Genomic DNA, 21,588 nt, shown 5'->3' on the forward strand with positions numbered 1-21,588 from the left:
AGGGGTAGCTGAGCATGCCTGCTGCAGTAAAAACAGGCATTAAAAGCACATTTCTCCCAAAGAATCCTGGGAATTGCAGTTTGTAAAGGGTGCTACAAATTGTAGCTATGCGGTAGAAGGGTAATCTACAGTTCCCAGGATTCTTACAGGGGAGAAGCGATAATGCTTTTAATGTATGGTGTGTACACAGCCTCAAATTAGCTCCACCAGCTCTGTAATACTAGAGCAAAGATTATAATGCATATTGTTGTTGTACTTTTATAAATATTATAAAACTCATTCCTGCAAGCCATGTAGTCTGGAATAAACTCAGTCACCCCTCCCATCATTAATTGTTTCTACTAGGTGGGGAGGGGTGTTGGATCTGCTTCCCTGTCGTGAAGAAAGGCGCAGGTCAGATGTGTGCCCAGACCTGGCCACGCTTCGCAAGAGAGGTGTGGTGGTTCAAGGTGGCCACGCTGCCTGCAACTTGCACTCCTTCCTGACGTGTCTTCCCCAAACCCCTTCTTCCAGAGGCTGTGTTGAAGTTTTCCATCACGTGGAACACAAACTCGCGGAACTACCTCGAGGCTCAGACAGTGGTGGAAACCCTCCTCAAGCATGAGACGCCAGAGAGCCTCTTGCAATACGAAGGGATCAAAGCAGCTGTGGAGTCTCTCCTACCATACATGGCACTTCCAGAGGCTGAGCCACTACCTCTAGTAGCACGAGATGCTCATAGAAGTCGGTGGTCCAAAGTAGTGCATCAAAAACTACTTATATGTGGCCTCCAAGCACAGCATCTCCTGAAAATGGGTCTCCCCAAGGCAAAAACTATTATTGATCAGCGCATGAAGGATATTGAGCAGCAAAATAATCTGGCCTATATTAAGAAATTTAGTGCTTGGTATGCTTATCTGCCCCCTCCCACTTTGATTTTCGGGCACCTTATTTGTCTACCTTAACCATTCCAAAACTCAGGCGGGCCTTTACACTGGCCAGACTAAATATGTTACCCTCGGCTGTTCTTGAGGGTAGATATCCAGGAACTTCATTCGAGAACCGGCTCTGCCCCTGTGGAGCTGGCTGCGTGGAGACTGTGTCACACGTTCTCTTGTCTTGCTCCCTATATAAAGATCTCAGGGACGAGACCATCACACCGCTCCTGTCTGCCATCCCGGGCCACTTTTGTGAAGCCAAGTTGTTCTCACTCCTGGCCAACCAGAACGGCTCGACAACAGAGAAGATTGCCAAATTTGTCGAGAGAGCAATGAGACTGAGAGCTGCTACCTGAGTGACATTAGCGTTGTCACCCAGATTCCTCTCCTAGGATCTTACTATTATTATCGTTATGTTTTGCTACTATTATTTTGTCGTCCCCTAAAATGTATTTTATATAATTGACTTTTTAGTTTTATTCTTTGTATATCGTATTGTTGTTTTATTGCTATGGCCGATGGCTGACGCAAATAAAGATTCATTGAGGCTGAGCCGGTTACTGCAGGCCTCCATGTTCCTTGATTTCATGTGACGAAACATGAAGTTGCCTGACGCCGCCAAGTGGGACGAGGAGATGGACACGTGATGAGCTTTATTTATTTATTTATTTATTTATTTTGAGTACAAATTAGAAAAAATACAAATATACAAAAAAAGGTAAATACATGTAACCAATAGAAAATTAGAAAACATTTTACCTCTTCTGATATTTACAATTATTTGCACCTCTACAAAACAATATTCACAATAAAGAAAAGAAATGAAAGGTAAAATATAAAAGAAAAGAACAAGAAGAAGATAAAGAAAAGGAAGAAATAAGATCAAGAATGAGAATTTAAATTGGCTAGAATATTTCCAACTTAAGGCTACATATGAGAAAGATATAAAAATTAGGGGATTTGGGAATAAAACATCAAAATTAGAAAGAGAGGTATTACAAAATAATCAAAAAACACTTTTGAAACTGTATAGTTTAATAGACCAAGAAGTAAAAGGAGAGAATATGCTAAAGTGGGAATGTGATCTAGGATATACAATTGATATGGAAGACTGGAAAAGTTTTTTGGGGGAAACATAAATTTTATGGCCTGCAATTCAATAAGAGAGAATTATATGAAGATGCACCACAGATGGTATATAGCACCAGACAGACTAGCAAAAATGAATAGATCGATTAGTAATAAATGTTGGAGATGCAGTAAGATGAAGGGCACTCTATACCATATGTGGTGGAAATGTTCAGAGATAAAAAAATTCTGGGAAATGATCCATGAAGAAATTAAAAAAATTAATAAAGGTTTCATATAACAAAAGGGCAGAAGCATAATTATTAGGAATTTTGAGTAAGGATATCCCCAAAGATAAAATTAACATATTCCTATGCACAACAACAGCAGTGAGAACTTTGGTGGCCAGTTACTGGAAAGGAAATAACATCCCAACAAAAAGGGAATGGTTAAGTAAACTATGTGAGTATCTGGAGTTTGCAAAATTGACGGATATAATAAGGCATAAATCTAAAACTATGGTACAGAAACAATTGGAATGTTTAAATGAATATTTACACAAACAGGGATCAAACACAAAAGTTTGGTTGTGCTTGTGAAGAATACAGAGAATACAAAGATTAGATGGGCTGGGTTTTATTTTTTTATTTTTTATCTTATATTTTGGAAATGTACATCCAGGTGTTTTTTCCTTTAATTTTTTTGGGGGCCCCAAGAGAGTGGGGCCCTGAGCTATAGCTTGTCTAGCTTATACGTAAAGCCCGCCCTTCTCTCAATCAAAAAGGGTAAAGGAAGGAGGCTTCTCAGCTTCTTCCGCGAAGAACACCAGCGCTTTAAAGGGCACGCATTTAATCAACGCGCTCGGAAGGCTGAGAATCCGATCCAGCCAATCAGCAAGCGGCTTCCCTCCTGGCCTGACACCACCGAAGAGAGACGACGGAGGGGAGGGGGGAAAGAACGAAGGGACCTTTTTAACCCTAACACCACCACGGTCCTTGGGAAACAAGGAGAGGGGGGAAGCCAGGGGAATATTCCCCCTTCCTTTTCACTCATTTCCCGAGAGATAAGAAGGAGGCTCGATTCCCTCGAAACTCCCTCCCTCTTTATACATGATCGGGCGCTCTTTGTCTCATCGCCTCCCCCCGCCCAGGCGCATGAGATCGATTCGCCCGCCCCCCCACTCCCTTAGGCATTACTACGGTCCAACTTGTGGGCGGGGACTGCGCGCCTACGTCACCCGCGGACCAATAGAAAACGGCCCGGGGGGGGCGGGGGCAGCAGCGGAGTCTTTTGTGCTTCGGCGAGATGTGCGAGGAAGGTGCTGTCACTGCCTGCGTTCGGGGGCGCCCGCTCCCCGCCAGGTGAGCTGCTGGGGCTGGGAAAGGGGAGTTGTTCTCCAGAGGCGCAGGCGAAGCCCCCCGCATGTTGCTCCGCAGTAGCCCCCCTCCGCTGTTTCTAAGTCGTCTACTCCGAAGTAAGCGCTGGACCTTAACAGGCTGGCCAGACCTGCACGCGGAGCCCGGAGAAGGAAGCCTGACTCGGGAACGGGGCGCACACCTTTCTCCTGCGACTCTATTTCTATTTGCTTTCAACTGCTTCACTCCCCCTCCTCGCCTCCCCGCCTCGACTGCAGCTGTTTTAAATGCGCGTGGGTTAAAAGGGGGGGGGGAGAGAAATCTGGGCTTTTAAATTTCTGTAAGCCTGGCTTGATGGTGAAGGGCGGGTTAATAGATTTGATGTAATCATGAAAGTCTTTCCAGCCCTGCATATCCACTCTCCTTAAAGTGCTTAAAGCAGTGGTTCCCAACCTTTTTTTTAACTATGCCCCACCTCTAAAATCCTAATGCCCACCCCCACCCCACCCCGTGACATATAATTCTTATTAAGTGACACCCCCCCCAATTCACGTGGAGGAAGCCTAAAAGGCCGTTGACTGTGGATAACTCGTTCTCAAATTGCCCCCCTGTGGGGCGTGTGCCCCCACGTTGGGAACCACGGGGTTAGAGCATTGGACTAGGAGCTTGGGAGACGAGGGTGCAAATCCCTGCTTGGCCATGTAGCTTGCTTGGGCTAGTCACTTGACTGACAGCCTAACTTACCTTGTGGGGTCCTTGTGAGGATGAAGTGAGGCAGGGGGGAGATGTGCAAGGCCACTTTAGCTCCTTGCAGAGGGTGGCATATAAGTTAAATAGCGTATTTTTCGCTCTCTAGGACACACTTTTCCCCCTCCAAAAACGAAGTGGAAATGTTTGTGCGTCCTATGGAGTGAATGCAGGCTCCTTGGCGAAAGCAACGTGAAGCCTCCAAAGCGCAGAGGGAGCGCTCCTTCCGCGCTCCGGAGGCTATGCGTTGCTTTCACGGAAGCCTGGAGAGCGAGAGGGGTCGGTGCACACCGACCCCTCTCGCTCTCCAGGCTTCAGGGATAGCCGCCTGAAGTCTTTGGAGCGCAGCAAGACTCTCCTGGCTTCAGCGAAAGGAACCTGAAGCCTTTGGAGCGCAGCGCGAGGTCCCGCTGCACTCCAAAGGCTTCAGGTGGCTATCTCTGAAGCCTTTGGAGCACAGCGGGACCTCGTGCTGTGCTCCAAAGGCTTCAGGGTTAGCTGCACAAAGCCTCCGCAGGGCAGCGGGTTGAAGGCACCCCGCTACCCTGCAGAGGCTTGAAAGGCTGTCCCCGAAGCCAGAACAGCAAGACTGAGCACTCTGTCTCGCTGTTCTAGCTTGGGGATGGCTGCACAAAGCCTCCGCAGGGCAGTGGGGTGCCTTCACCCCACTGCCCTGCCGAGGCTACAAAGGCTGTCCCCAAAGCCTCAAGCCTTTGGAGTGCAGCGGGAACTCGTGCTGCACTCCAAAGGCTTTGGGTCAGCAAAAGGAACCCGAAGCCTTTGGAGCACAGCGCGAGGTCCCGCTGCACTCCAAAGGCTTCAGGGATCTTTGAGGCTGGCGGTGGGGAAAAGCAGTGCTTCCCCCCACCGCCAGCCCCACAAGCTTGGGGGGCAGAGGCAAGGCTGTTCCCCGACCTGCTCTTGAACGTACCTTGAACTCACACACCTTGTTTTAGAGGGGGAGAGCAAGAAAAAAATTTTCCCCTGTTCTCCCCCTCCTATGGTCCGGTGCGTCCTATGGAGCAAAAAATACGGTAAGTAAATAAAACTCAGCTGCTTGCAGCCATTCTCGTTCTAGCCCCCAGTTACCTTTGGGTGGCTGACATGAGATGGAGAGAAAGCTTCCTTTGTTCTCCACCTAAGGCCAAGAACCTGCCTGATTCACTGTAACTTCTTGGGGGGGCTATGGCTTTATCTGTGAGGCTAATGGCATCCGCAGCATCTTAAAGAGTGAGCTGTGTTTCCATAGCAACCACTAGGGTGATACTGCTCTCCAGGAAATGGTAGGCATTTCCCCACCACCTTCCCTTGATTGGAGGTAACATCATCTTGTAATCAGAAGAACAATAGCCAGAACAGTAGGCAAACTATAGCTAGAGTTGGTATGTGAGTTTTGGGGTGGGCTGGATGGCTTGACATGCTGCATGGGCTAAATCCCAAAGCTCTGGCAGCAGATGGAAGGAGCAGCCCTAGAGATTTATGGGGGAAGCAAGATCTGCTAGATTGTTAATGCTGTGAGCCCATCCTATGCTCAGGTCATATACAGTGGTACCTCTGGATGTGAACGGGATCCGTTCCAGAGCCCCGTTCGCATCCTGAAACGAACATAACATGCGTCTGTGCGGGTTGCGTTTTGCCGCTTCCACACATGCGCATGACGTCATTTTGAGTGTCCACACACGTTCCGTTACTTCCGGGTCGCTGCGGAGCGCAACCCGAAAACACTCAACCTGAAGTGTATTCATCCCGAGGTATGACTGTACAGTGGTGCCCCGCAAGACGAATGCCTCGCAAGACAAAAAACTCACTAGACGTAAGAGTTTTCCGTTTTTGAGTTGCTTCGCAAAACGAATTTCCCTATGGGCTTGCTTCGCAAGACGAAAACGTCTTGCAAGTTTGTTTCCTTTTTCTTAACACCGTTAATACAGTTGTGACTTGACTTCGAGGAGCAATTCATAGAACGCAGTGTCCATAGTAGCCTTTTTTGAGGTTTTTAAAGGCTTTGGTGATTTTTGAAGCTTTTCCAAAACTTCTTTTGCAGCCATTTGGTAAATTAAGCTTTTAAAACTCTTTTGGGGGGTTTTGGATTTTGGGTTGGGGTGTTTGGAATTCAAGGACTTGGTGTTGGGGAGGGGTTTGCAAGAATCTGGAAGCTTGTGTGTTTTTTTCTGCATTTTTATGATTTTTTTGTGACCATTGGGGCACTCTGCTGGTTTTTTTTTTAAAAAAATCTGGGTTTGAATTTCTGTGTGGTTGGTGGCTGGGGGAACAGTTGGGGAGGGGTTTGCAAGAATCTGGAAGCTTGTGTGTTTTTTTCTGCATTTTTATGATTTTCTGTGACCATTGGGCCACTCTGCTGTTTTTTTAAAAAAAATTCTGGATTTGAATTTCTGTGTGCTGGGTGGCTGGGGGAAACAGTTGGGGAGGGGTTTGCAAGAATCTGGAAGCTTGTGTGTTTTTTTCTGGCTAGGAGAGGCTGCCAGTTCTGATGTTTCTGCGGCGGAGTTCCTGGAGGTTGTGAAGACGGAGGGCTACGTTCCACAGCAGGTCTTCAACTGCGACGAGACCAGGCTGTTTTGGAAGAGGATGCCCAAATGACTTTCATCACACAGGAGGAGGCCAAGTTGCCTGGCTACAAGCCCATGAAGGACCGTCTGACCCTGCTCTTCTGTGCCAACGCAAGCGGCGACCTGAAGATCAAGCCCCTGCTGGTGTACCACTCAGAGAACCCACGGGCCTTCAAGAAACACAAGGTCAACAATGTCATTGTTGGAGTATGTCATTGTTGGAGGTCTGACTGAAGAGGTGGTGGTTTCTCCAGAGGAAGTTCTGAGCTGGCTCCAGAAAGGCGAAAGTAAGACAATATCTGGTATGAGATCTTGTGTGAGAATTGTGTCTAACACAGTCTTACTTGAATTTTCAGAATTTGGTAGATTTGGCAGGAAGTGAAAGAGCTACCCAAACAGGTGCTCAAGGTATGTAGCTGATGATGATCAAGCTTTTCTGGTAATCTGCTAAACCCTAACTTGTAAGACATGTAAAAAAAACAACAACCCACAAGTAATTCCCACCCCCAGGGTTCTTGGGCATGCTTGCTCTTATTTATGTAAGCCATTTACAGCTTAACAGTAAAACTCATCACATTTGGAACACAAGACTGATGCAGATGTTACATTCCCAACTGGTAGATTCTTGCACAAAAATCTAACTTCTCTACGGCAAGGATGAGGGACCTGTAGTGCTGTATAAGTTGCATATGAACTCCTAGCAATCCTAGCCAGTATGACCAGTGGTCAGCAATGCTGGAAGTTGTCTTCCAACAACACATGGAGGGCCTCAAATTCCTCATCTCTGCTTCTGCAGAGACCATTGTAAAACCGCCCCATTATCCTTGAATGAAGGGTGGTATATGTTAGCAGTTTCACTCCTCCAACGCTGCAGATGAGATTGTTGTAAATCACATGCCTGTCTGGGACGAAGGAAGACAGTCTTACCTCTTCCGCTGCAGGTACTATTACACTGTTTTTTTGCTTTTATTTCTTTGTTTGTTCTCTTGGAGCTGGAGAGAAGGGACGCCATTATGCTTTTGTGTGTACATAGTGTGTAAATAAATAGTAGCTTAGCTCTATGATGACTCACTCACTCTTGTTGTGTTATGCCGGAAGATTAATGTGCATATATGTGCTAGTATATGTTGCTAGAAGCGCACTGTAAGAGAAGGGAGATGCCTTTTCCAGAGCTGTGTGTACCGGAGGACGCTCAGAGTTTGGGGGGCTTGCTGGCACCCCCAGGGCATTTTTCCAACAGTATATATATTTAATGAATATAATATTTGGTTATAGGCCTTCTAGCGTTATCGTCCTCCTTTTGGCTGAAGTTATTCAATGTTTCTGAGTTAAATGGCATAATTCATCATACCACTAATAATGCTGAAGTCTTATTGGGTGTCTCCAATGCTGTCATTTCACTGACAGAAGGAATCTGTTGGCAGAACAGGGGAGATAATATTTTTCGGGTCCTTCACCCTACGCAGGACCCTGTGCCCCTCTTTGATCTGCTGCAGAGGGTTGGGGAATCACCCAGAGCAGATTTAAGGACAGAATGGGAATCGCTGAAAATTGCCTCCCCCATTCTGCTGATATTGCCTTCTGTCAGGATAATGACCAGTATTGTTATTTCACACGTATAAAGTGCCTAAAGGGCAGGTAAAAACAATACAGAAGGGGGGGGGTAATGGAGAATGAAGAAGAAATCAACCAAATTCAGGAACTCTTGACTATGTTAACTCCCAATATGATAGCAAAAGAACTTTTGTAGAAGGAACTGTCTGAAAATAAAAAAAACTGATGTTTAATGCCTAGGGATCCATCTCCAAGAAGGCTGCAATGTAAACCGGAGCCTCTCCATCTTGGGCCAAGTTATCAAGAACCTTTGTGAAGAGCAGAGTGGGTAAGGACAATTCAGTTAAGAAGGGTTCTTTAGTTTGTGCTGTATTGAAAAGTGTTCTCACTTGATCTTAGGCCAGGCAGCCAAGGTAGTGCCATTCCTAGGTTGTTTGGCTACAACTCCCTCCACTGCCAGACCATTGGTCATCTGTCTGGGCCTGATGGGAGTTGTCATCCAACAACCTTCGGAAGGCACCACATTGGCTGTCTCTGTCCTAGATGTAAAAGATTGGCTCTTGGGCCAGTTTTTCCTCTACTTAATATGTAAAAACTTTCCTACTCCTTTTTGATCATCCTCCTTCACCAGAGCCTACGTCAACTACAGAGACAGTACGTTAACATGGCTTCTGCACAAATCACTTGGTGGCAATTCTAAGACTTATCATCTTCACGGTCATTCTGACATCGTTCGAAGAAACGCTTCAAACCCTCCAGGTAAAACTATACAGATCCGTTTCCTTCCCCCAAAAGTTTTGCCCCAAGTAACAAGTAGGCAAGAAGGTATTTTCCCCCTCTCTTTAAACTGGCATGCTTTGTTCTGGTATATGTATCTGCAGTTATAGAACTATGAGAAATCAGACTTCCACTTCAAAGGGAAGTAGTGTAGCACTTCCTCCAATAGGTGGGTTGGATACTGACGGCAAACCCTCAAACTCTTAAAAAGAGAGCTTGTGAAGATATTCATGGAGTCTTGAATATCAGGTGGGAAAGGAAAGGTGGGGGGAAAGGCCTACTTGAGCTCCTGACAGCTTCTCTGTTGCCCTCCAGATGTTGGAGGACTCCAGCTCCCATCAGCCGTGGTCAACATGGTCAGATGATGAAAGTTGTAGTTCAACAACATCTGGAAGACACCGGGTTGGTAACCTAGGCTTATCCCTTCTGTGGGGAGGTGAAGGTACGCTGCAACATTTCATTTAATGGGTACCATTTGTATTTACTGTAATAGCAAATGTTGATTTTTATGATCCATACTTCTGTAATTTTCGAAGAGATTTTACACAAATGTCATTTTTTTCTGACTTCTTCAAAGAGTGGTTCTGACTCCATGTGCCTATCTCTCCTAGTTTGCGAATACAGCCCAAAAAATGAAAAACCGCCCTATAATAAATTACGTTACAGATGAGGATGTCCCACTAAAGAGGTATCGTTTAGAGATTGACAGCTTGAAACAACAAATTGAAGATGTAAGTTGTCTTCTTGGAAATCTGAGTGTTCTAGGCTGGAACAGGTCAAATTGCATCTATATTTTGTTTTGTTTTGTTTTGAAATAGGATTCATGCTCTATTTTGCCAGCAATTATACCTTAAAAGCACAACACATTTATCTTTTAGAAGTTCAAATATCCGTGGTAATCTCGAATGCTGGTGGCAATAGCATTCTTTTAGTTGGTGACTTGGATTATAGGCCAGTTGCCTATACCAAGTGAGGGGGCCGTAATCTCTGTTTAGACACAGTCTCCATTTTAAGAGTCTGGCCTAATTTTAATGGCAACCCTTAATAAAGTTGACAACCATTTCATGTGGGGGTTCCATTCCCGGCCCCCACATACACTGGAGTAGCATGTATAAGTGTATCCCAGCCCTGTTACACTCTTTTCGTGACATGCTGAGCAATGTTTTTAGGTCACTTCCAGGTTCATCGCCATATGCAATCGCATGTCTTTTGGATGCTACTAGTATAAGCGCTTATGCACCAACACTGGATGCCGATGAAGACATTAAAGATTTTACTCTCAGCTGGATACCGTCCTATCAGAGACACCTAAGGAAGATAAAATTATCCTCCTGGGTGATTTTAATGCAAGAGTTGGGTGAGATTTTGATTTGTGGCCTGGGATTATTGGGAAAAAAGGAATTGGTAACAGCAACCAGAACGGAATCTTACTTTTGACAATATGTGTAGCGCACAACCTTGTTATTGCCAACACACTCTTTCAACAGAAAAATAAATTTGAAACTTCATGGAGGCATCCTCAGTCAAACCACTGGCACCTCTTAGACTATGTTATTATCCATGCTAAAGATTGCTGTGATGTTCTCTTTACCAGAGCTATGACGAGCGCCAACGACTGCTGGACAGATCACCAACTAATACGCTCCACGATGGCTATCAAGATTATACCTTGACGCAGGATTCAAGAAAGGAAACCAAGGCACGAAATGAACACTCAAGCCCTTCAAGATCCCATTAAGGACCATCTCCTTTCAGAATTCCCTGATAACATCAAGGAACACTGGACCAAGCTAAAAACATGCATTATTGCAGCCTGTGAACAAACTATTGGACACCAAACCAAGAAACACCAGAAACTGGTTTGATGAGAATGACAGTGAGATTGAACACATATTTGACAAGAAAAGGAAGGCCTTTAAGATCTGGCAAAGAGATAGAAACTGTGCCACTAAAAAAAAAACCTGTGCCAGTGCTAAGGCTGAGGTTCAAAGAAGAACCAGAGAACTAAAAAACACTGGTTTATTAAAATAAGCTCAAGAGATCCAGCACACTCAGAGGATGACCTCCAAACCATCCTAAATATCTTTGCAGAAGATTACGAAAAGCTGGGCCTATCACTCAACATCAAAAAAACCAAAGTGCTACACCAACAAGTACAAAATCACCCCTCTGCAGCGCCACAAATCCAACTCAATGGTGTAACGTTGGAAAATGTCAATCACTTCTCCTACCTGGGCAGTTATCTTTCCACAAGGGCCAACATTGATGCTGAAATCCAGCATCGCCTGATCTCTGCGAGTGCAGCTTTCTCCCAATTGAAGTGCAGAGTGTTTGAGGACCGGGACATTTGCAGGGAAACCAAAATGCTTGTTTACAAAGCTATTGTACTACCAACCTTACTGTATGCTTGTGAAACATGGACCACTAATAAACGCCATCTCCAACTCCTTGAAAGATTCAATCAACGGTGTCTCCGAAAAATTTTACACATCACTTGGGAAGACAGGCAAACGAATATCAGTGTACTGGAAGAAGCAAAGATCACTAGTGCTGAAGCATTGATTCTTCAACATCAACTTCGTTGGACTGGTCATGTTGTGCGGTTGCCTGATCATCATCTTCCATAGCAACTACTCTATTCCAAACTTAAAAATAGCGTAATGCTGGTGGTCAACAAAAGAGGTTTAAAGACTGTCTCAAGGCAAATCTAAAAAAATGTAGTATAGACACTGACAACTGGGAAACGCTGGCCTGCGATCCCTCCAGTTGGAGAACAGCCTTTACCAAAGGTGTCATGGGCTTTGAAGACACTCAAACTCAGGACACAAGGGAGAAAAGTGCTAAGAGGAAGGCATGCTTGGCAAATCCACACCGTGATCAACTCCCACCCAAAAACCAATGTCCGCACTGTGGAAGGATGTGTGGATCCAGAATTGGCCTCCACAGTCACTTACGGACTCGTTGTTAAAACTGTGTTTATGGAAGACAATCTTACTTGGCTTCAAGTGATCACCAAAGAATACGAAGTATCGGTCATTGCTTGTATGCAACCCTTTCCACACTGGGGGGGTGCAGACTCAATTTCACAGAAATGACTGAGAAACTTAAATGCTTTCATTGTTTCTTGCTGATGTTTAACCTTCACAGCCGTTAGTACTTACAGTACATTATTATCATCACAGTAATATACAGATTAACAGCCATAATCCTCACAAGCATGGAGGGGTCTACACAAAAGCACATGGGTATCCTAGACAATGTAACATGTCAGGGTAATTTTTTCTGTAATGTAAACTTCAATACCTTCTCCAGGCACCACACACATGGATTTGTTTTAAGGGATTTTACTACCCCAAAATAGATTGAAAATTTGGCTTTGGGTAGTAAAGTATTCCCAAAAGTGTGTGTAAGTTTTCAGCAGGTCGTATACAAAATCCCCCCTCATAATGGATTTTCCTTGCTTGGGAAATCATGTACACCTTACTATGAACAACATTTTGTGCCTTTCGACATTTGGTATTGATGCTTTCCCTTGGTAGATCTCATCACAATCCCAGCCGGCAGAGATTGTTGGAGAAGTATGCTCTTCAAAATGAGCTGCAGGAGAAAATAAAGAATCTCACTGAGATTCTGGTGACGTCAGCTTCTCTTGCATCAGCGCAAGAGTTCAAGGTAATATTTAAAAATTGAGGTGTTGTGGGACCTTTGATGGAAAACTGGTGGCTCTTCCACATTTCTTGTATCAGCTGTTATTAAGTAATCAAATGGGGCGAGGGAAGCTTGGGAATGACTAGAAGGGTGTCACTGCAGAAAAGGACCTTCCAATGCGTGGAAGTTTAAGGTAAACCCTTCATAAAACTGAGTAAGAAAGCAGAACTTACTTATTGTGTGTTTCTTTTTATATAAAACCTGACTCAGGTCCAACCGATAGAAGAAAAGTCTCTTGAACTGAGGCAACTTCTTGTCAAGACTTCCAGTACCAGCAGGACTAGAAGGGTGTCACTGTAGAAAAGGACCTTCCAATGTGTGGAAGTTTAACATAGCTCTGTTAATGCATGCATGAAGCAGGAAGTTCATATCGGGAAGTTGGTATAAGAACAGGCACCAGCGACTGAGTGTGCTGTAGTGGTGCCAGGAGTGCAGAGCGGGAGGGCGAATGGAGCCTGCTGCTCTCCAGTCCAGCCCTCATTCACCCCGGGCCCTCCACAACTTGGCAGCTCGTGGAGGGCGGCATGAGAAGGCTGCCATGTGCCCTTCAGTCCCAGCCTTACCCCTGAGGGCTGGGATCGAAGGACATGTGGCAGTTGTGTCCTTCTCATGTCGTTCTCCCTGGCTCCCAGCCTCGCAAAATAAGGCTTTGTGTTGAATTCTGAAGCTACTACTTGCCACCTGACTAGTGAGACACAGCGAGTTCAAGTTGCTTATGGTGCTTGCAAACATGTTTTAGGAAAGTTTCCCCTCTCCTTTTGCAACTTTTTTGCAAGTGCTTATGGTAGAATTTACAACTAGCTTCAACTGAATTTGTCATCACTAGGCCATGTACAAATTCCAAGACATCAGCAAATGGGATTGTGCTTTTAAAAATATCTAACTTCCTTTAATTCTCCTATGTGCCTTGATTTTTATTTTTATTTTATGTTTTAAGTTTCCAAGGACAAGGAAGAGGAGAGCGACCTCGTCTGCAGGAACAACATCCCAGGAAGCAGGGGAATGTCTCCTGGGAAGCTTTTTCTAAAAAGCCAAACGGTTTAAAAAGCCTTGTCTAGCAGAGATGAAAGCATGTAAGTTTGTTATGTGTGGAAACTATTTTTAAAAGGTGCCATATAAAATATGGGCTGAAGAATGGTAGGTTGGGATAAGTTAGAACTTAGATAAGACATTGTTTAAACCAATATCCACAGTGAGCTGCAAATAGTTAAACACTTGCACCCATTTTGAGGGTTGTGCTTAAGCTGCATATGTTAATTATACTGAATGTTATTGCCACATCTGAAGTTTTCAGAGAAGGGCAAGAGGGCTCTTGGCATAACTTAGCCTGCTCCATCTATCTCCTGGTTGCTCCAGAGGTTGGATTCTGACATTGATCTTTAGGCGCTAGGGAGAACTGGCTTCCTTGCAAATGCTAGCAAAGGCTAATGTAGCCAACTCTCTTCGCTGCTTGCATTTGGCTGCTTGTGTTTTCTTTCTCCCATGGCAGGGGAGAATTAAACCCATTGGGCCCCAAGGTAGTCAAAGCTCAGTTCCTTTCACTGCACCTTTCTGCATTTGTCTCAAGAACTTAGAGTCACAGAATTGTAGCATGGGAAGGGATCCCAAGCGTCATCTTGTCCAACTCCCTGCAATGCAGGAATCTCAGCCAAGGCATCCATGACAGATGGTCATGCAAGCTCTGCTTAGAAACCTCCAAGGAGAGTCCACAGCTTCCCACGGGAGTCCGTTCCACTGCTGAACAGCTCCTGCTGTCATGAAAGCTCTTCCTGATTGTTTAGTCAGAATCTCCTTTCTTGTAAGTTGAAGCCATGGGTTCAAGTCCAACCCTGCAGAGCAGGAGAAAACAAGCTTGCTCCCTCTTCCATGTGACAGCCCTTGAGATATATGGAGATGGCTATCATATCTCCTCTCAGTCTCCTATTTTCCAGGCTCAACAATCCCCAGCTCCTTCAGCCTTTCCTCGTAAGTCTTGGTTTCCAGACCCTTGGTCTTCTTAGCTGCCCTCCTTTGCACGCGTTCCAGTTTGTCAATATCTTTCTTAAATTGTGGTGCCCAGAACTGGACACAGTGTTCCAAGCTTGGACTGACCAAGGCAGAATAGAGTGGTACTGTTACTTCCCTTATCTGCATCTTAAGTATACACACTTTTATTAGTTAAATTTTTGGCACAATGGGTTGTCTTTCAGCTGTATCCTCGGAATGTGATGATCAAGGGATGACAGCCAGTGTTATCGTTCCCGAAGAGGAACTGATTCCAGGGTCTGAGGTTGGTTTGGTAAGCAGTATATGTGTGCGTGGAAACTAGCCTGCTTCACCAAAGGTGAAATTTACATTCAATTTTTCTCTTACCCCTCGTGGATATGGCCCCAGAAGGTTGCCAAGAAATGAATGTCACCCTTGGAATGGAAAAGGTTCCCACTCCTCTTTCAAGGACAAAGCTGGGAGTGGGGAGTATGCCCTCTGCAGGCTTCCTCCCCCTTTCTTTTTTGCAACAACAATTTCTTAATTACCCCCTACTAACTATATTGGACACGGGTGACGCTGTGGGTTAAACCACTGAGCCTAGGACTTGCCTAGGATCAGAAGGTTGGCATTTCAAATCCCCGCGACGGGGTGAGCTCCCGTTGCTCGGTCCCTGCTCCTGCCAACCTAGCAGTTCAAAAGCCCGTCAAAGTGCAAGTAGATAAATAGGTACCGCTCTGGCAGGAAGGTAAACAGCATTTCCGTGCGCTGCTCTGGTTTGCCAGAAGCGGCTTAGTCATGCTGGCCTCATGACCCGGAAGCTGTACGCTGGCTCCCTCGGCCAGTAAAGCGAGATGAGCACTGCAACCCCACAGTCTGTCACAACCTAGCAGTTCAAAAGCACGCCAAAAAGTGCAAGTAAACAAATAGGTACTGCTCCGGCGGGAAGGTAAATGGCGTTTCCATATGCTGCTCTGGTTTCGGTGTTCTGTTGCACCAGAAGCAGCTTAGTCCTGCTGGCCACGTGACCTGGAAAAACTGTGCAGACAAACGCTGACTCCCTCGGCCTGTAAAGCAAGATGAGCACCACAACCCCAGACTCGTCTGCGACTGGACTTAACTGTCAGGGGTCCTTTACCTTTACCTTTAATCCTGTAATTGCGAAAAAGCAAGCAAAACTGCACTTGTTTTTGTACTTATATTGTGATATGTAGATTGTGCTTTGAGAGGAGTGAAGTACGCAGCATCTTGCATTATCAGTAAAGCATGGTTTGCTGTGACATGTGAAAACAGCCACTTTCCTGAGTTGCGGCATGGAAGAATGGCCAGGATTGGATTTGAATTTATTTAAATCAGTTATCCCCCAACTAATGCATGCTAGAAAAAGAGTGGACCTTCTGAAAAACACTTGTCAGTTTATATTAGCAGTGCGTTCTGCCCTTTTGGAGGGTTAAAAAGCCCTCTGTTAGTGATGCGACGTTAAGACTTTATTTCCCAGGACTTCTCACCACTGTAAGCAATGGATTGTTGCAGAATTTTCTGGTATATGTTCTACAGTAAGAACTTGGCTCCACTGTGGTTTGGAGGGGAGCTGAATGCAGGGCCTGCTTGCTTTTGTGGTGGGTGGCTTGCAGGTAAAGCAGTCACCTGGTCATTGTTGTGTTTTGCTTGTTGTCAGCATCTGTCAGTCCTGAGAGGTAATGGAGTACGCCTCCAGGAGTGAAGTCAAATCACACTGTTAACAGCACTGAAGTGATCTCCCTGGGAGCAAGCCTGGGCAGTGTGTATGGAGGTCCGGGGCTACCCAGAAGACAAGACCACACACCCCCTTGACCTCACTGATGTGGTCCATAGAGAAGCAGAGCAACACGTTTAGCACCAACATGGCAGCAGGTGTTGCCAGAAGGAGGCGTGCAAGGCACCATCCAACCATCTTAGGGACTACACTCCAAATTAGTGTAGGGTTTACTCCTTAAGCCTTTTCTTCTCCCAAAGATATTCTGCAAGGCAGTTGTGTATTACAGCTGAACATTTTAGTGTCATGTCAAGCCATAACCCAAGGTTTACTGTACACAAACAAACTGGAGATTGGAGTGAAACAAACCATGATTGGTACACCAAGAACAAACCTTGGCTTATCATCATGGTTTATTTTTCCTTACTCCAGCACTAGCCACGAGGAGCAAAGACGTAATTTGCTCATCTACAGTCAGTCATGACTTGCAGTGATGTGCACAGATGGTCAGACACAAGTTGCAGTCTGTCTTTGAGAAAAACTGATATATACATGGTGTGCTAAAGGTTCTTATAACATTTTTGGGATAAAGTTAGAATATTGGCACTTGCATGGCTAGAGCACATCACTGACACCTTGCCCATTTTCCTTAAGAAGCCACCTAGCAAGATCCAAGAGCTGCAAATAGGAGACACAGAAGACGATAGACCTTGTATGAAAGAACAACTCAGCAAAGCTCTAGAGAAGTTGAGTGAAATGGAACAACTGAGGGAGAAATTAAAAGCCTAGAAAAGTCTAGAATTGAAGCGGAGTTAATGGACATGCTGACAATAACTCAGAAACTTCATGAGCAGGAAGAAGCAATGACAGACTTAATCCAGGAGCGAGATTACCTGAAGGACAAATTGAATTCTCTCCAAGTGGAGAGGGATCTCATCAGTAAAGAGATGCAAGAAGCGAAATCAATGGTAAAATATTATGAGTTTTATTAAGTTAACTTTTCTTTTTTACTATTTACAGTTTATTGATTTTTGTAAAATTGCAAAAGTGCATCTGCCAACCAACCTTTCCTTCCCAATGTCCTTTTAATAGCTTGCACTTTCATTTTTTCTGCTGGTCTTTTAATGGAAGGGGAAAGTAAGCCAAAAACCTTTACCAGTTGGATATCCTACCATCGCAAGTTAATTACAGTTCTAGGAATCGAGAGCAGATTTTCATAGACCGAATAATGTGCACAGACTGGGGGAATGTTGTGCATGCCCGTGTGAGGCCAGCAGCCTGTTCAGGCAAAGTAACAGCAGGCGGAGTGGAAGTGGAGCTGGTGGTCTAAAGCTGGCCTTAAATCTTGGAACAGGGGGATTTGTAAGCCATTGAGGGAAGGCTTGTGCTTCAAATCTAGTGGCAGGGGATGGGTCTTCTGGCTCCAACATATGGTGTTCCTGGCAGCAGGCAACCTGGAAAAGGGTTTGGGCATTAGAGAATTAGGGAGCTCCAGCTTCCACCTTTCAAGGTAAACCCTTCATAAAACTGAGTAAGAAAACAGAACTTACTTATTGTGTGTTTTCTTTTATATAGAACCTGACTCAGGTCCAACAGATAAGAGAAAGGTCTCTTGAACTGGCGCAAGTGTTTGAGTCAAAGGAAGAGCAAAGTCAGACGGAACGCAATCTTGATATTTTGTGGACCCTATAATGCTGAACTGGAAATCAACTTGTGTTAATTTTTATCACTTCATACTTATTTAAAAGAATGAAATTACAAATTTGCACAAATATTTGTGTTGTTGAAACTGAAGTGATCTTTCTAAAGTGTGGTGGTATAGAGACAAATTGAGGTGTGCGCGAGCTCATCGTGACAACCGCTCCGTAGCCACATCTCCAAGGGGAGTCCAAAAAATGTAGGCAGCTGTAATTGATCCCTTAGCTGGTATAGCAGTCAGCATGCTGGAATTTGGATTGGATGGCCTGGATTTGGGTTATTAATCCAGCCTTGTGCATGACTACAGTCCTATGCACTGTTCCGTGGAGAGTTAGCTCCATTTAATTCAGTGTCTGCTTTTGAATAAAATAGGCTGAGCTTGTAGATCTTTAAACAAAGGTCTTCAGCCAGCCAGCAGTCTTGCAAAGTGTTTAATGGGATTTCTGCTTCATGATAACCATTTAAGGAAGTCTTTAGCCTCTGCCCAGCAACTATGAGACTTGGGGCCAGCCAGTGGAGCCCAATTTGAAACTCTGGGGCCCAACTTGAAATTTTTTTGTGGGGCACTACGTCACAGCCACTCAGCGCCTAGGGCTTGCCGATCGGAAGGTCGGCGGTTCGAATCCCCGCGGCGGGGTGCGCTCCCGCTGCTCGGTCCCAGCGCCTGCCCACCTAGCAGTTCGAAAGCACCCCCGGGGGCAAGTAGATAAATAGGTACCGCTTACCAGCGGGAAGGTAAACGGCGTTCCGTGTGCGGCTCTGGCTCGCCAGAGCAGCGTTGTCACGCTGGCCACGTGACCCGGAAGTGTCTTCGGACAGCGCTGGCCCCCGGCCAATAGATGTGAGATGGGCGCACAAACCCCAGAGTCTGTCAAGACTGGCCCGTTCGGGCAGGGGTACCTTTACCTTTACCTTTACCTTACGTCACAGCCAAAGTCTGCAAAATCGTATGAGATATAAATCCATGTGCTAGGTCATTTTCACAAGGTCAGCATAGCCCTTCAGAAGTCAGGTCTGTTACTGAGTTCCTGTGCAAGTTTGTACAGTTTTCTGGATTTTTAAAGGAAAATTAGAGAAAATTTGATGAGCTTGAGAAATAGGCAAAAGCCAACTTGCCCAATGTCAATTATAAAACAAGGAGACAAAGAGTGAGGGCACGGCAAAGAAATGACAGTAGTGCACCTGATACCTTAGATCCACTGTCTTCAAGAGATAAGTTTAGGATAAAATCCTTTATTCCGATATTCCTTTATTAGATGCACTTGAAGCCAATTTAAAAAGAGGTACTGTGTTGCAGAATTGTTTTCCATTCTTGCTATCCTGATAGTATCTAAGCAAGAAATTCAGCAAGGTTTAGAACTGTTGGTGGAATATCTACCCTGAAGATATTGACCTGAAACTTCTTGATGAACTTTTGCACTTCCACCTGTATGTGAGACAAAGCCATAGGCACTGCACCGCCACTGGCTTTAAACCGGAACGCTGTTCCTGTTCATGTATAATGCTGAAGACACATGCCTGAGAACCCCTCTTTACATCAAGCTTGGGGGCAGGTTGGTGTTGGGGAGAGGACGTGCTAGAGAGGATCTTTCATAAGCTTGGATCTTCAGGGGAGGCCTGCAAGACGTCTCCAGTCTGATTTGGCCCTTATGCAGCGGAGAGCTGCGTAGCGCTGTGAGTGTATGGCTTTTCCTTTACTGTAAGGGGCTAACCGTGCATCAGAGCCACCTTGCCATAGAAGCCAACTCCTACAGACCAACAAGAGATCTCCCCTCCCAATAAAATATATGAGGGGGCAGCCCCCTCCCCTGTTGATGGGCATTACCATTCAAATTGTGTGTGTACTGTGTCATGTGATTATGTGGGACGGGGCTTACCTGCTGCCACCCCCATTTTATTCAAATTGGCACCCCTTGTGCCAGCTCTCAAAGCGCCTCTAGAAACGCAAGGTGCACTTCTTAGGTAGATGCTTTGTCCACTTAGCTCAGGACTGTCTGTACTAACAGGATTGTGTGTCTCAAGAGTTTCAGGCTGGGGAGGGGGGGGTTAAAAGCTGCTTTAGGCTATGTCAGATCGCTGGCCCACCTAGGTCAGCCCTACCTGGAGATCCAGGAAACTGAACCTGTGATGCACCAGCACGCACCCCTTAAATGATAATTTTAGACTCTAGTCTTCACAATGCTGAAAAGGGGAAATATTTAAGTAATCTAAGAAGCTGCCTTATGCAGAGCCAGATCATGGGACAATCTAGCTCAGTACAGTGGTGCACCTTGGAGTCAGCAGCGCCCTGTGGGCTGCCAAAATTCAGCTACCTCCACTTCTTGCCTTCCACTTTATGTACATCATATTCAGGACTTTAAATTGTGCTTTTATATCAAATTTCGTTTTCTGCATATACTGTAATGTTTTACTGTTGCTATGTCCATTGGCTAATGCGAATAAAGTTTTTTTAAATAATTTCTTTCTATGTACATCATATATGCAGCATCCTCGAGGCTTCGCACCCAGTAAGACCGAACTAGTTGCGCTACCCTAAATCTGCATCTGCTCAGAACTGTCTATGACTATCAGAGGCTCTCGAGGGTTCCAGGCAGGGTGACTGTCCCAGACCTACCTGGAGATGCCAAGGGTTGAACCTTGGTGCCTTTCTGGATGCAAAGAGGATGCTCTGCCACTGAGTTGCAGCCTTTCCCCAAGGTCTAACCTGGATTGAGCTCCTTGCATCCAAAAGGATGTGCTCTAACCACTGAGCTCTGGTCCTCCTTCCACTTTTAACATTATCTGCAAGCAAATAACTTCAGTTCAGCACTGTAGGGAGATTCACCTGCAGGATTTCTGCCTGGCACTCTCAGCTGTTATAGAAGTCCAGAACTCCTGCCAGTAAAGGGAAGACAGCTTGTGGCAGTGAGCACCATCTGTTCATCGCATACTGGACGTTCCTTGTGTCAGTCCAACGAAAGAGAGAAAGAATGTCCTAAAACACACTTCTCCTTCTTTAAAAAAAACAAAGCACTTTCACATTGCCACTCCGTAACCTTAGAACCATGTTTAGCAGCATACAAAAATAATGAAGGATAATGTATTTAAAATTCCCAACAAATATTGTTGTTGGGTTTTTTTAAAGTACCAACTATCCCTGCTTTTAACAGTGCAGTCCTATGCATGTTTAGTGATAGAAGGTAGTAGAACAGCCAGATGAATCACTGCTCTGCTTTTCAATTAGGTATGCGCACGTTGAGAGTGGTGGAATGTTAACTCTATATAGCAGCTTTGTTCCAAGTTCTATGTAAGCTGTCATTTCACATCAAAAAAGTTTGTGGGGGAAAGGCACTTATGTCCTGCGTGGGCTGTATAATTATGCTGCTGCTTCTTTTTTTACATTAGAGGTTCGGAAATTTGACAGGCAGACACTGCCCTCATTCTTTTTAGAGAAAGTTATTATCATTTTTTGTTCTTATTCAAATGGAGGAGGGGTGGAATTTTGATCCTGTTTCCTG

The 21,588-nt window shown here is 45.1% G+C and overlaps 1 protein-coding gene across 1 annotated transcript; it reads left to right on the forward strand.

The window, feature by feature from the left end:
- Positions 1-6,847: 6,847 nt before the first annotated feature.
- On the forward strand, positions 6,848-18,061 carry LOC309524259 (kinesin-like protein KIF19; the record flags this gene model as incomplete). Its single annotated transcript, XM_082208717.1, has 9 exons — positions 6,848-6,892; positions 7,011-7,062; positions 8,449-8,536; positions 8,840-8,967; positions 12,525-12,657; positions 13,631-13,766; positions 14,883-14,971; positions 17,048-17,361; positions 17,981-18,061. 5 exons carry the CDS (start codon positions 6,848-6,850, stop codon positions 12,596-12,598), a joined length of 387 nt encoding a protein of 128 aa, XP_082064843.1. The 3' UTR covers positions 12,599-12,657; positions 13,631-13,766; positions 14,883-14,971; positions 17,048-17,361; positions 17,981-18,061.
- Positions 18,062-21,588: the final 3,527 nt, after the last annotated feature.

Source organism: Podarcis vaucheri, assembly GCF_965113315.1.
Source record: "Podarcis vaucheri genome assembly, chromosome: Z".
Taxonomy (NCBI): Eukaryota; Metazoa; Chordata; class Lepidosauria; order Squamata; family Lacertidae; genus Podarcis; species Podarcis vaucheri.